At 43.6% G+C, this 14,473-nt stretch overlaps 1 protein-coding gene across 2 annotated transcripts in view; it reads left to right on the forward strand.

The window, feature by feature from the left end:
- The first annotated feature begins 3,290 nt into the window (after window positions 1-3,290).
- LOC125452686 (matrilin-3) overlaps window positions 3,291-14,473 on the forward strand; it is a 49,080-nt gene continuing 37,897 nt past the window's right edge. For both annotated transcript variants that reach the window (XM_059645755.1, XM_059645756.1), the window contains exons 1-2: window positions 3,291-3,460; window positions 13,590-14,159. In XM_059645755.1, coding sequence (XP_059501738.1) covers window positions 3,295-3,460; window positions 13,590-14,159 — 736 coding nt within the window. In that variant the 5' untranslated portion in view covers window positions 3,291-3,294. The remainder of the gene's footprint in view (window positions 3,461-13,589; window positions 14,160-14,473) is intronic.

Here is a 14,473-nt window from a genome sequence, read left to right on the forward strand (position 1 = left end):
TCTGTTTTTGCCTCAGATTTCCAGAATCCGTAAATCTTTGTTTTATTTTACTGTTGATGTCGAACACCATGGTCTGATGTAAATAATAGCTTGACATTGCTCTGCACACAAAGATGGATACAATAATAGTGGAGCTCCTGACAGGCTCAGAAAGTGAAGTACAGGTTTTTTTATACTGTAGGTGTGTTCCCTGTCCATTGAAAGAGAGCTGGCGGAACACAGTACAGCAGCACTTTCTACACTAACACATTGAATGTCTACTTTGCCTCTAAGCGTCCTGACTAAGAACAATATAGATGTCAGCACTTACTTAAAAAACCTTTTGCTGTGAACTCAGAATGCAGTTAATTTATGTGGAAATGAGCTTACATTGTGTGTCATTTTGCTGAAGGTGCCATTTCTCTTGCTTTCTTTCTCAAATGAAGAAGTTCTTTATTGCCAAGGTAATATTTTTGCAGACAGTCTTTAATGCAGCCAGCTCCCCAATCTCTACGCCTGCCTTATCCATTATTTATTTCCATAAGTAATGCTTAATGGAAAAATAAATCCAGACATCAGAGTTCCAGGATTTATAAACTGTGTATAAACTGGCGCACTTGTGTTAAACAAATTTCGATGTGTCTGTCAACAACGCAATCGTTTGGTAAAATTCCTCACTAGTTAATTATCATCCGGTTATAACTGACCAGTAAAAACAGGAGAAAACTGCGCTGTGTTTATGTCTGTACCTGTTACGGGTGTGAATGTACACATTAATACATGCTGCACATCGCAGTTTCTATTGAAAACCCGTCAGATCATTCAATTGAACAGACACATCATTTACAAAAACTTGCTCTTCAGCTGGAGGAATGGTTGGATTTATCCTATCCAACAGCACGAAGCCATTTCGAAGAACATTTTAGACAAAAACAAATACTTTAAAATTCTTTTGTGTCTGCACCTCGCATATTTTGCGCTCAAATACAATTTCCACCTTGGATTCAGAGACAGATGCCTAGTCACTGAAATACTCAAATAACCACAGATAAATACTTCTCATCATTTCCATTGCCACATACCTGTCATCAATTCTATTCGAAAAATCTAACGGATCTTCCTCTTTTCGAACATTTAAAATTAGGAATTAAGGCCTGGACCAGCTTCGTTGAATTTTACGGGGTTTGGTTCTTTGTTCCCAAATCAGGGAAACGGTGTTTCGGTCCTGTACAAACTTTCAGCTTCTGAGAGGGTTATGGATGGAATTAGAGTATTCGTCCGACTGGTCCGTTGGGATTTATCTTAATTTCGATGAAACGATGCAGAAAACGAACAGTTTCAAATGAAATATACGCCCTTAAATTCAGGGTCCTGCTGTTTTAATTAACATACACAGGGCATTGAAGATCAAACAGGATATCAATGCTAGAACCAGCGCGGGGAAACAACGTTCTCGTCCCCCATCATCTCCCCCAAACCCACCATCACCTCCACCCACTCATCCCCCAAACCCACCATCACCTCCACACACTCATCCCCCAAACCCACCATCACCTCCACCCACTCATCCCCCAAACCACCCATCAACTCCACCCAATCATCCCCCAAACCCACCATCAACTCCACCCACTCATCTCCCAGCCCCACCATCACCTCCACCCACTCACCCCCCCATACCCACCATCACCTCCACCCACTCATCCCCCAGACCCACCATCACCTCCACCCACTCACCCCCCCATACCCACCATCACCTCCACCCACTCATCCCCCAGGCCCACCATCACCTCCAGCCACTCATCCCCCAAACCCACCATCGCCTCCACCCACTCATCCCCCAAACCTACCATCACCTCCACCCACCTATCCCCCAAACCCACCATCGCCTCCACCCACTCATCCCCCAAACCCACCATCAACTCTACCCAATCATCCCCCAAACCCACCATCACCTCCACACACTCATCCCCCAAACCCACCATCACCTCCACACACTCATCCCCCAAACCCACCATCAACTCCACCCAATTATCCCCCAAACCCACCATCAACTCCACCCACTCATCTCCCAGACCCACCATCACCTCCACCCACTCATCCCCCCATACCCACCATCACCTCCACCCACTCACCCCCATACCCACCATCACCTCCACCCACTCATCCCCCAAACCCACCATCAACTCCACCCACTCATCCCCCAAACCCACCATCAACTCCACCCACTCACCCCCAAACCCACCATCACCTCCACCAAATCCTCCCCAAACCCACCATCACCTCCACCAATGCAACCCCACTCACAAACCCCATCTCCCCATCCACACACCCCACTGACACACCCCCTCTCTCACACTCCATCTCCCCATCCACACACCTCACTCACACACCCCCTCTCTCACACTCCATCTCCCCATCCACACACCCCCACTCACTTACCCCACCATCACCCCCAACCACACACCCCCCACTCACACCCCATCTCCCCATCCACTCACACTAATCTTCCTGCTCCCTGTACCCACCTCCGGCTGTCCCAGCCTCTAACACCCCCCCAAACCGAGTGTCCAAGCCTCTACACACCCCCAAGACAGTGAGTGTCCCAGCGTCTATCCCCCCTCCCCTGGATATTGTGTCCCAGCTTCAATGCCCCCCCAAGACAGCGAGTGTCCCAGCCTCTCCTTCCCCCCGAGACAGTGTGTCCCAGCTTCTGTCTTCGTCCCCCAGGCAGTAAGTGTCCCAGACTCCACAACCTCCCAGGCCGTGAGCGTCCCAGCCTCTAACACCCCCAGGCAGTTAGCGTCCCAGCCTCTAACACCCCCAGGCAGTTAGCGTCCCAGCCTCTATCTCCCCACCAGACATTGAGTGTCCCAGCCTCTATTGCCCCTCAGACAGAGCGTCCCAGTCAATAACAACCCCAGATAATGTGCCCCAGCCTATAACAACCCCAGACAACGTGTCCCAGCCTCTAACAACCCCAGACAGTGAGTGCCCCAGCCTCTAACACCCCCGGACAATGTGCCCCAGCCTGTTTTGAACCCCCACCGCAGACGGTGAGAAACCCTTAGTTCCTGTGGAGCATTGCCAGATGTCTGGATGGCTCACACCACCAACTCAGCTCCAACCCCTCCAGCCCCGACCGCGTTCCCTGTCGCTGGAAGATTTCTTGGCGATTGGTTCAGCATTTCACACGTGGCTCAGCCTGGGAATTTATTCAGTAGGCTGGAGGCTCGGTGAGCTGTAGAACTGAGGGGCAGGCGGATGTGTTTGTGTGTGAGAGAGACGCACAGAGGACGATAGGGGCTATTAGACATCATGAAGCAGACCTGGAGCGGAGCTCTCTGCTGTTTCCTTGTGTTGGTCGCCCAAGTTCAGTGTCTCAAGTATCGTCCTCACAGAGTCCGGACCCAGAAAGCTCGCCTCCCAGTGACGGTCAAGTCCACCAGGACAGCCCTTTCACAGCACAGTAATGTTATACAAGGTACTTTCCATGCAATCATAAAGCTTTACTCGTACACCTGTATACTACCAACAAAAGCATGATCTTAGTAGGCATTCCCTTGACCAGGACAGAGAATAGGGAGCTAAGGTTTTGCCACGATTCTTATTGTTCGAACTACTGAGTAGTTTAAACATTTGGAATCGGAATTTTACATTACAGCAGCAATATCTACACCTTGTACAAAATATTTTTGAGGTGTGTCTACAGAGAACGGTGATTGGCTGTGCGGCAAATAGAAAATAAGCGGACTCAACGAGGTAATTAATATATTCCTGAAATACTCCCAGACAAACGAGCTAGGCTTGATTTTTGTCAACGTAAGGTCGTGTTTATTTTCCCCTGTTTGGCCGCAAACAGAACTATCTGTGGAAATCTGAGTTCAGTCTCACACTGAGATAGATTCCTTAGAATGATTGTGAATTTCACTGCACAGTTTCTGAGTTTTTAAACTGCCATTGAACACAATTGGCTTCTATCGTGTTACATCTTGGATTATAACTGTGTAGCTATTGGTAACAGGACACAGAGAACGGGACGGTAGGGTGTTCAATTGCTGGAATTCGTGTTATTAAACTGAAGATAATGTTGTCTGAGCGGAACATTGCGCTTCGTATCCATTTCAGTTTCTGCTGTTTTCTCTGTCGCTGCTTCATTACTCACATTTCCACCTTTGAGAGATCCTTCTCTGTGCAACAGAAGTTTGGGATCCGTTTCCATAAAAGCACCTTAAGTAGGAGAGAAGTTACTAAAACAAAGAGATGCGGGTGTTGAGAATCTGAAAGAAGAGCAGAAATCGCTGGAGAAATTCTGGGCGGGATGCTCTTCCGAGGACTGGTGTGGGTTTGTGGGCCGAATGGCCTGTTTCCACACAGCAGGAATTCTAAGAGATCAAACTCGTCAGGTCCAGCAGCATCTGTGAAGAAAGAAACAGTTAATCTGTTAACAGTTCTTCAGAACCACTACAGAGCTTCTGCTTTCTCTCCACAGTTAGGGAGAATTATTCGTTACAATTAAAGAGACCGTTTGTGAAAGTGCTTGAGCCCTCTCTGACGAAGGGTCTAGGCCCGAAACGTCAGCTTTTGTGCTCCTAAGATGCTGCTGGGCCTGCTGTGTTCATCCAGCTTCACACTTTATTATCTTGGATTCTCCAGTATCTGCAGTTCCCATTATCTCTGAGATTTTGCTCATTGGTTCGTTATTACTGAATCCTGCCGTTTTCCTAATTCGATTGACGAGTAAAGCGCAATGTCAAAATCAGTGGACGATCCCAAAGAGGGATTGTCTAATGAGAAAAAATTAAACAGGTTGGGACTCTGGAGTTCAGGAGACTGAGGTGATATCATTGACACGTATCGGATCGTTAAGGGGCTTGACAGGGTAAATGCTGAGAGGGCGTTTTGCCTCATGGGAGAGTCTACGACCTGAAGCAATGTCTCGAAAATGAAGGGGCTCCATTTTAAGACTGAGATGAGGAGGAATCTCTTTCCTCAGAAGGTTCTGAGTCTTTGGAACTCCTTCCCACAGAGAGCTGTTTGGGCAGAGTCTTCAGGGGCATTTAACGCTGAGGTCGATATGTTCTTGATTAGAGACAGCAAGAACTGCAGATACCAGAATCAGAGATAACACGGTGCGAAGCTGGAGGAAAACAGCGGGCCAGGCAGCATCAGAGGAGCAGGAAAGCTGATGTTTCGGGTCGGAGCCTTCAGAAAATTTTCTTCCGAGTCAGGGTCCCAACCAGAAACGTCAGCTTTCCTGTCCTCTGATGTCGCCCGGCCCGCGGTGTTCCTCCAGCTTCACACTGTGTTATCCTAGATTCTTGATCAGCCAGTGATGCAAGAGTTATGGGGAAAACGCAGGAAAGTAGCGTGAGGAGTGTTTGATCAGTCATGTTCCTGTTGAATGGTTCAGCAGGCTCGGGGCCGGGACATCCTACTCCTGTTCAATTTTCTTATGGTTTAGTGTATTTTTTTGCTAAATTAATTCCCACATGACGATATATTGCAATGGGTACGCTAAAGCTTAATTCTTGCACAATAGACAATAGGTGCTGGAGAAGGCCATTCGGCCCTTCGAGCCAGCACCACCATTCATTATGATCATGGCTGATCATCCACAATCAGTATCCTGTTCCTGCGTTATCCCCATAACCCTTAATTCCACTATCTTTAAGAGCTCTGTCTATCTCTTTCTTGAAAGTATCCAGAGAGTTGGCCTCCACTGCCTTCTGGGGCAGACCATTCCATATATCCACCACTCTTTGGGTGAAGAAGTTTTTCCTCAGCTCTGTTCTAAATGGCCTACCCCTTATTTTTAAACTGTGTCCTCTGGTCCTGGACTCACCCATCAGCGGAAACATGCTTCCTGCCTCCAGAGTGTCCAATCCCTTAATAATCTTATATGTCTCAATCAGATCCCCCGCTCATCCTTCTAAACCCAAGAGTATACAAGCCCAGTCGCTCCAATCTTTCAACATATGATAGTCCAGCCATTCCAGGAATTGACCTTGTGAACCTACGCTGCACTCCCTCAATAGCAAGAATGTCCTTCCTCAAATTGGGAGACCAAAACTGCACACAATACTTCAGGTGTGGTCTCACCAGGGCGCTGTACAGCTGCAGAAGGACCTTTTTGCTCCTATACTCAATTCCTCTTGTTTTGAAGGCCAGCATGCCATTAGCTTTCTTCACTAACTGCTGTACCTGCATGCTTGCTTTCATTGACTGATGTACAAGAACACCTAGATCTCGTTGTGCTTCCCCTTTACCTAACTTGACTCCATTGAGATAGCAATCTGCCTTCCTGTTCTTGCCACCAAAGTGGATAACCACCCAATTATCCACATTAAACTGCACCTGCCATGCATCTGTCCACTCACCTAGCCTGTCCAAGTCACCCTGTATTCTCATAACATCCTCCTCACATTTCACACTGCCACCCAACTTTGTATCATCAGCAAATTTGCTAATATTACTTCTAATGCCTTCGTCTATATCGTTAATATATATCGTAAACAGCTGCGGGCCCAGCACCGAACCTTGTGGTACCCCACAGGTCACTACCTGCCATTCCAAAAGGGACCAGTTTATCACTACTCTTTGCTTCCTGTCAGCCAGCCAATTTTCAATCCAACTCAGTATTTTGCCCCCAATACCATGTGTCCTAATTTTGTTCACCAATGTCCTGCGCAGGACTTTATCAAAGGCTTTCTGAAAGTCCAGGTACACTACATCCACTGGCTCTCCCTTATCCATCTTCATAGATACACCCTCAAAAAATTCCAGAAGATTAGTCAAGCACGATTTCCCCTTCATAAATCTATGCTGACTCTGACCTATCCTGTTACTGCTATCCAAATGAGTCGTAATTTCATCTTTTATAATTGACTCCAGCATCTTTCCCACCACTGACGTCAGGCTAACCGGTCTGTAATTTCCTGTTTTCTCTCTCCCTCCTTTCTTGAAAAGTGGGACAACATTTGCCACCCTCCAATCCACAGGAACTGATCCTGAATCGATAGAACCTTGGAAAATAATTACCAATGCATCCACAATTTCTAGAGCCATCTCCGTAAGTACCCTGGGATGCAGACCATCAGGTCCCGGGGACTTATCAGCCATCAGATCTAACAGTCTATCCATACCATTTCCTGCCTAATATAAATACCCTTCAGTTCGTTGATTACCCTAGGTCCTTCAGCCACTACTGCATCTGGGAGATTGCTTGTGTCTTCCCTAGTGAAGACAGATCCAAAGTACCTATTCAACTCTTCTGCCATTTCCTTGTTCCCCATGATAAATTCACCCGTTTCTGACCTCAAGGGCCCAATTTTAGTCGTAACCTTTTTTTTTCTTTTCACATACCTTAAAAAGCTTTTACTGTCCTCCTTTATATTTTTGGCCAGTTTTCCTTCATAGCTCATTTTTTCTCTGTGTATTGCCTTTTTAGTTATCCGCTGTTGCTCTTTAAAAGCTTCCCAGTCCTCCAGCTTCTCACTCATCTTTGCTAAATTATACTTCTTCTCTTTTATCTTTATACAGTCCTTAACTTCCCTCGTCAGCCATGGCCGCCCCTGCCTCCCCTTAGGATCTTTCTTCCTCTTTGGAATGAACTAATCCTGCACCTTCTGCATTATATCCAGAAATACCTGCCATTGTTGTTCCACTGCCATCCCTGCTAGGCTTTTGTACCACTGAACTTTGGCCAACTCCTCCCTCATAGCTCCATAGGTCCCTTTATTCAACTGCAATACTGACACTTCCGATTCTCCCTTCTCTCTCTCAAACTGCAGATTAAAACTTATCATATTATGGTCACGACCCCCTAATGGCTCCTTTACTTTGAGGTCCCTGATCAAATTCGGTTCATTGCACAACACCAGATCCAGAATTGCCTCCTCCCTGGTAAGCTCCAGTACAAACTGTTCTAAGAATCCATCTCGGAGGCACTCCACAAACTCCCTTTCTTGGGGTCCAGTACCACCCTGATTCTCCCAGTCTACCCGCATGTTGAAATCTCCCATAACAACTGTAGTGATACCTTTGTGACAGGCCAATTTCAACTCTTGATTCAACCTGCACCCTACCTCCTGACTACTGTGAGAGTGCTCTAAGGGATAAGCATTTTCAACATTATTTTTGAAATCAATTTCTTATGCCAATGTGAGTAATCATTCTTCCTAAAGTCCAGTCACAGTGTGGAGAGGCAGTGCGTGTGAATAGCAGAAAAACTGTTATTTTCCTAATAGCCTATATGGTCTGGAGTTATAGAGCACATTTTGGTCTGCAGTGCACAGCATCAGAGCTGATGTATGGGAAACTGTTTCCAACTGAAGGGATAACTGCAGCCCTCTGTGTGGAAGGGGCAACTCCTCATCAACTGGTGCACATGAGAGGCAATGTAACAAAACAGCTGCTCCACTGTCACACTCTTCAGTTTTAAACAAGGTTTCCAAAGAATTACGCTTTGTCTGAACTTTGGCTGGTGGGCGGTGTTGGGTGGGGGCGGCAGAAATAGAAGTCAAATCCAACATTCTGGAAATGTTCAGCAGGTCCGGCAGCACCTGTGAAGAGAGAGAAAACAGGATTTTGAAATTCATAAGTGATAGTTTCTGACCGGCGCAGACTCAATGGAGGACCTCTCTTTTTCTGTGCTGTACCTCTATGAATTTAAAGATAGAAATGTAAGAGTCTCAAGTCGATAGAAGGTGAAAGAACAGCAACAAAACACAGAGGAAAGTCTACGATAGGGTGGAAGGCAGGAGAAATGACTTTATGGTGGAAAAGTAGGAAGTGGTACGGTAAATAAATGAAAGATCACGTGAGACATGAATGACCATCCAAATGCAACATGAGGATTAAGAACTTAAAAATGGCAAGAGCAAAGAACAGATGGAGGCAGATTTTATATTCCTAAGATTTGCATCTGTACCTCCAGGTTCCACTCTTCGTCTTTACTCTTGATTATCCAAGTAGTGTGTAGTCTCCTTATTCATGAAGTTTATGTCTTTTTTTCCGAAAAGAATGACCATTTTGGCCTGGTCATTGTTGCAGTTCCCTCTTCAGGTAAATTCAGGTAGTAACCCTGAGTATTAGTGACAGAAAAGAGGCAACATTTCACCATGTGGCTGGCAGGTCATAGGAGGTTGAGGGGCAAAAAGAAAAGCTTTTGCACCTCTTGTTCCAAAGATTAAACATTTCCTTTCTACTTCCCTCTTTGAGAATGTCGTGGTAATATGGAAACAAATTACCTATCACTATTTTAGGGTCAATTCTGAGGTACATAAAATCCAACAACGAACTGCAGAAGTAATATTTTCTCTTAAATTACATCTCAGTACTTATTGTTTTCAATTTCTTCAGTTGCTTTGCATTATGTAACAGTCACACGGCTTCCTTTTGATGAGAATGTCGATCTGTCAATACCCTTTTACCAGGTTCTCTGATTGGCTCAGTTGGCGGGGTGCAGAATGATCCCAATAGTGTGGCGTCAACTCCTGCACCAACTGAAATTACCGGAAAGCCTCTGAAATTCAGATGATTCACCATTTTCAGAAAAAAGCACTCTTGGAGTTGTGGATTTTTGGCAAAAAATCTATGGATCCCATTTTGAGATTAAACTCTCCCTTTGTAAAATCCTGCAGGTATTCTCCTCTACATTAGGGAGACAAAATGCACACTGGGTGATCGCTTTACGAACACCCATGCCCTGATCATAATAATAAATGCATGCTTTCAGTTCCTTTCCGCTCTAACACACAACCATGTTTCCCGACCAGCACTTCTGCCTCAAACTTGCTAAGTGCTCCAGGGAGGTTCAGCACAAGCTAGAAGAACAACGTCCTCCTAGCTACATTTCAGACTTCAGGATTCAACATTGAGTTTAACAATTTCTGAACATGAACACCCTCCGCCTTGTTTGTTACTCATCCCATATCCCGAGGCCCTGTGCGGGTTGCTCCCAGCACAGCTAATCTATTTTCAATTATTTACACTTCCCATTAGTACCCCACCCAGCGTTTATCTCTGTCAGCTATTATCAGCAAACCCTTTCCTTATCCTTTCTTGTCACTCTCCCTTTCTCCCTGTCTCTCTTGTAGGCACTGTCTCCATGTATCCTTTCTCTTCACACTTACCCCCACGACCACCTCCACCCACCTACCATTCCCACTCGGTCAACAGCACAAAAAGCAACATTTCCCAGCTATAAGAGACAGCAGGAACTGCAGATGCTGGAGAATCCGAGATAACAAGGTATGGAGCTTGTTGAACACATTAGGCCAAATTTCGGAACCCTCTACCACTCCTCCTCTCTGATGAAGGGTCTAGGCTCGAAACGTCAGCTTTTGTGCTCCTAAAATGCTGCTTGGCCTGCTGTGTTCATCCAGCTCCACACCTTGTTATTTCCCAGCTACTTCTAGTTCCGATGAAGCATACTGCACTTGAAACATTAACTTTGTTTCTCTCCCCACGTATGCTGCCTGGATTTTCTCCAACAATTTCTGTCTTTGATTCTTTGTTCATAGGAATGTGTTGGTACTGTCCAATTTGCTGTTGTATGCGTTAAAGGGGAACTTCATTTCAGACCAGTGCTATTTATTTTCAAGTTTACGCGTTTTCAATTCGTCTCCAAAGTTTTGAGACATTTTAGCACAAATATATCCCAACAAGGGACGTCTGTTTCAGCACCATATTATCACCAGCCATCTGCGAACACTTCTTCCTGGCATTCTGTGACTTCATCAGATTCCTCGTTGAATTCTCACTAAGATGTGCAGAACTCAAGCCCGAAGCAGTATAAATTGATTTTACATCATGCACAGGAAAGAATATAAAGATTGTGGAGAAGCAGATTTTATTTTGAACGTCCACTCACGTACTGCCAGATTTTGAACGTTAGCTTTCCAGCTCCTATGACGCTGCTTGGCCTGCTGTGTTCATGCAGCTCTACACCTTGTTATCTCAGATTTTGCTGTCAGATTTAGACAGCAATGAAACTCTCAGCGATATTATTACAGTAAAATTCAGGCTTAAAATTAGATTGGAATAACATGTAAAACACATAATAAAGATGTGGAAATATAGTCAGATGAGGGGGAGGGAAAGCAGTGACTTAGGCAGAATCTCTAACTGCACCTAACTTGTACTCTGATCTACAACATATTCCTGTCTAAGACCCTAGCTCTACTCTTTACTGAAGTGCTGTAATTTCAAAATCTTCATCAGTACTTACAAATCTATTACTATTCCTTGCTATGATTTCTTGACAATCTCTCAACAGATTTGTGAAAAAAAGGTTCTGTTTGAGCACAGTCCTTAAAACATTACTCACAAAAGCAAGAAGTGTTTAAGTAACAAACTAAGCACAATTACCAGAAACAATACACAATTTGTTACCTCACTCTCAAACACTGGCATCTTGGCCATGGAGGTTGTCTGCAGAAAATATACTTTTCTTTTAGATATCTCCTTGTGAATCGCTGAAGGGGGAAGAGACAGTTTTCCCACTTCTGGTGATTATAGGAAAGAAAAAGATAAAAAGCTGCATGTAGTCTAGTTAGAGATAATGCGAACTGCAGATGCTGGAGATTCCAAGATAATAAAATGTGAGGCTGGATGAACATGGCAGGCCAAGCAGCATCTCAGGAGCACAAAAGCTGACGTTTCGGGCTCTGATGAAGGGTCTAGGCCCGAAACGTCAGCTTTTGTGCTCCTGAGATGCTGCTTGGCCTGCTGTGTTCATCCAGCCTCACATTTTATTATCTTGTAGTCTAGTTAGGTTTGGAAAGGGAAACCAGCTTAGTGAGTCAATTTAAGTATAGACTAACCAGATCAGAATCAGAAGTGAACCTGCTAATTATAAATTGTATGATATTATGTTATTGTTTTCTACTTCACCTTCCTTAAATGGAAAGGTTTGAGGTTTGATTTTAATCTATAAAGTACTTCCATTCATTTCATTCCTCAATTCTGAGGAAGGGTCACTGGACTCGAAACGTTAACCTCCACAGATGCTGCCAGGCCTGCTGAGCCTTTCCAGCAACTTTGTTTTTGTTCCTGATTTACAGCATCTGCAGTTCTTTTGGTTTTTACTTTCATTCATTGTTGAGTAAAATAAAGCAACCTTACAATTTATATTTTGCATCACCATAAGAATGCATTTTCAGTCTTCTAAGTGAAAGCATGATGAAGTGCATAATAAGTGACATGATAACCAGATTTTATTACTTTTGTCAAACTCTACTCACATTGCTCCTAGTTTATTGTATAATGAAATATTGGAAGTTATGAGCAATCGTTGATCATCGGAGAATATCAAAGGTGGAAATAAAAATGTCTACCACTTGGTATAGACACTCAACACCCTTCCCACACCACCTCGCCCCCAACTCCCTGCCCAGGAATGGCTTCACCCATCAGTAAATGGCTACACTTTGATTTCTGATTCTAGCCTCCATTACATTCTACTGCCCTTTGCTATGTCAGTGGTGATAGAATTCACAGCAATTTGAGCCCAAAAGTCTAGAACACCTTCCCTAAATCTCTGAAACTTTCAGTGTCCATCTCTTCTCTGTTTTACTTTGGACATTTTATATGTTAAAGTTCCTGTATAAATGTGTTGTGAAGTCTAACTGCAATTATTACATATCCATTACTATTTATTACCAAAATTACATTGAATATTGATCTGGTTGAATGGTTGGAAGGGATGAATAATCATCTCCATTTCCTCTTTCTGATGTTCAACATTTTATATCATTCTCAACACTACATGATAGGACTTTAGTTTTTGCTCAGTTGCACTGCTAATCATAGTACAGGAAGGCAAACTATCTAGATAATACTTCCTGTGAGCTATCATTTCCATAAGGAGTCTTGAGAATTCCAGCAGTAAAAACATGTTAATTTCAGGTGAGCTTTTTACATGACCACTAGAACTTTGTGCATATGGCACTTTAACTATATTATTTTAATGACAGATTCACAATTGATTTATCAACTTGCAATTTGATTTTCTTTTATTAACTGAAAACCTGTCGTCCTGATGACATAATTGCGACAAAGGTTAGGAAATAATGAAGTAGGCAAAGAAGGAGCTATTTGGTGACAGTATGTTTGGATGTTTACAGTAGAAAAAGCTGAAGTAGAAAACAATTTTAAGTATCTAAGAAAGATTGAATGATAGATATGGGACAGTGCAAAAAGTCATGACACCAATACCACAAGTATTGAGGAAAAAGACCTTAAGAGCGAATATCTCTTTTGCTTTCAAAATTTGCTCCTGGAAAGCACTATAAATCGTAGTTATTGACTCTAATATTTTTGTTCGTTGTTCTGTCAATGTTTACCATTGCAAGATGGTGTTAAGATTTTTTTGTGCTCGACGTTGCTTGGACGAATATCTCAATGTAGCTGCAGATTCTGGCCAGGAGGTGGTCTTGATGAGTGAGGTTCTGAAGTCTGTTGCAAACTCACCTAATGCATCAAAAATTAAATGGATCGACCAAATGCGCACAACATCACGTGCAACGTACTAGGTTTAAATAAATGTTTTATTTCAACAAATATATGTTTTATTTAAAATTAAAAAGTAACATTTGTTCCTTTCACAGAAGCACAATGTAAAATTCAGCCTCAAGATCTGGTTTTTATTATCGATAGTTCCCGCAGTGTCCGGCCGCAGGAGTTTGAAAAAGTGAGAGTCTTTCTGGCTAATATGATTGACACATTGGACGTTGGGCCCGACAGGACCCGAGTAGCCATTCTCAACTATGCAAGCACTGTGAAGGAGGAGTTCATGCTCAAAACTTACAGTAATAAGAAAGACATGAAGCAAGCAGTTTATCAAATCGAACCTCTTTCAACCGGTACTATGACAGGCCTGGCCATTGAGAGTGCAATGAACAAGGCTTTTACGAAGTCTTCAGGAGCAAGACCAGAGGAACTTGGTATCTCTAAAGTAGCCATCATTGTGACAGATGGGAGACCCCAGGACCAAGTGGCAGAAATATCTGCAAGTGCTCGAGCTTCTGGCATTGAAATCTATGCTGTTGGTGTGGACAGGGCTGACATGCAGTCTCTGAGGCTAATGGCCAGTGAACCTTTGGATGACCATGTCTTCTATGTGGAAACATATGGTGTGATAGAGAAGCTGACTTCTAAATTCATGGAGACCCTTTGTGGTGAGTTATTTCTGCAGCCACTATATATGGATATTCATGTCATATAACAAAATAACAAGTTAAAGCTGTATTGTGCAATTATAGAACCATGAATTTCCATGGTAGTTGGCATTTTCACACTCTCCACAATGTGTAGATCATGTTGTTTGAATAAAAAGGGTTGAAGCCTAGTCTCAAAAAATGACTTCTTCAGAAATAACATAAATAATTTTAAAAGCACTAATTTCAAATTTAAAAAAAATCTGATAAAACATTCAAGAATTGGAAACATATACAATTAACCAAATAATCCAACCTCATTATAAATTGAAATG

This window comes from Stegostoma tigrinum, chromosome 4, assembly GCF_030684315.1.
Source record: "Stegostoma tigrinum isolate sSteTig4 chromosome 4, sSteTig4.hap1, whole genome shotgun sequence".
Lineage (NCBI taxonomy): Eukaryota > Metazoa > Chordata > Chondrichthyes > Orectolobiformes > Stegostomatidae > Stegostoma > Stegostoma tigrinum.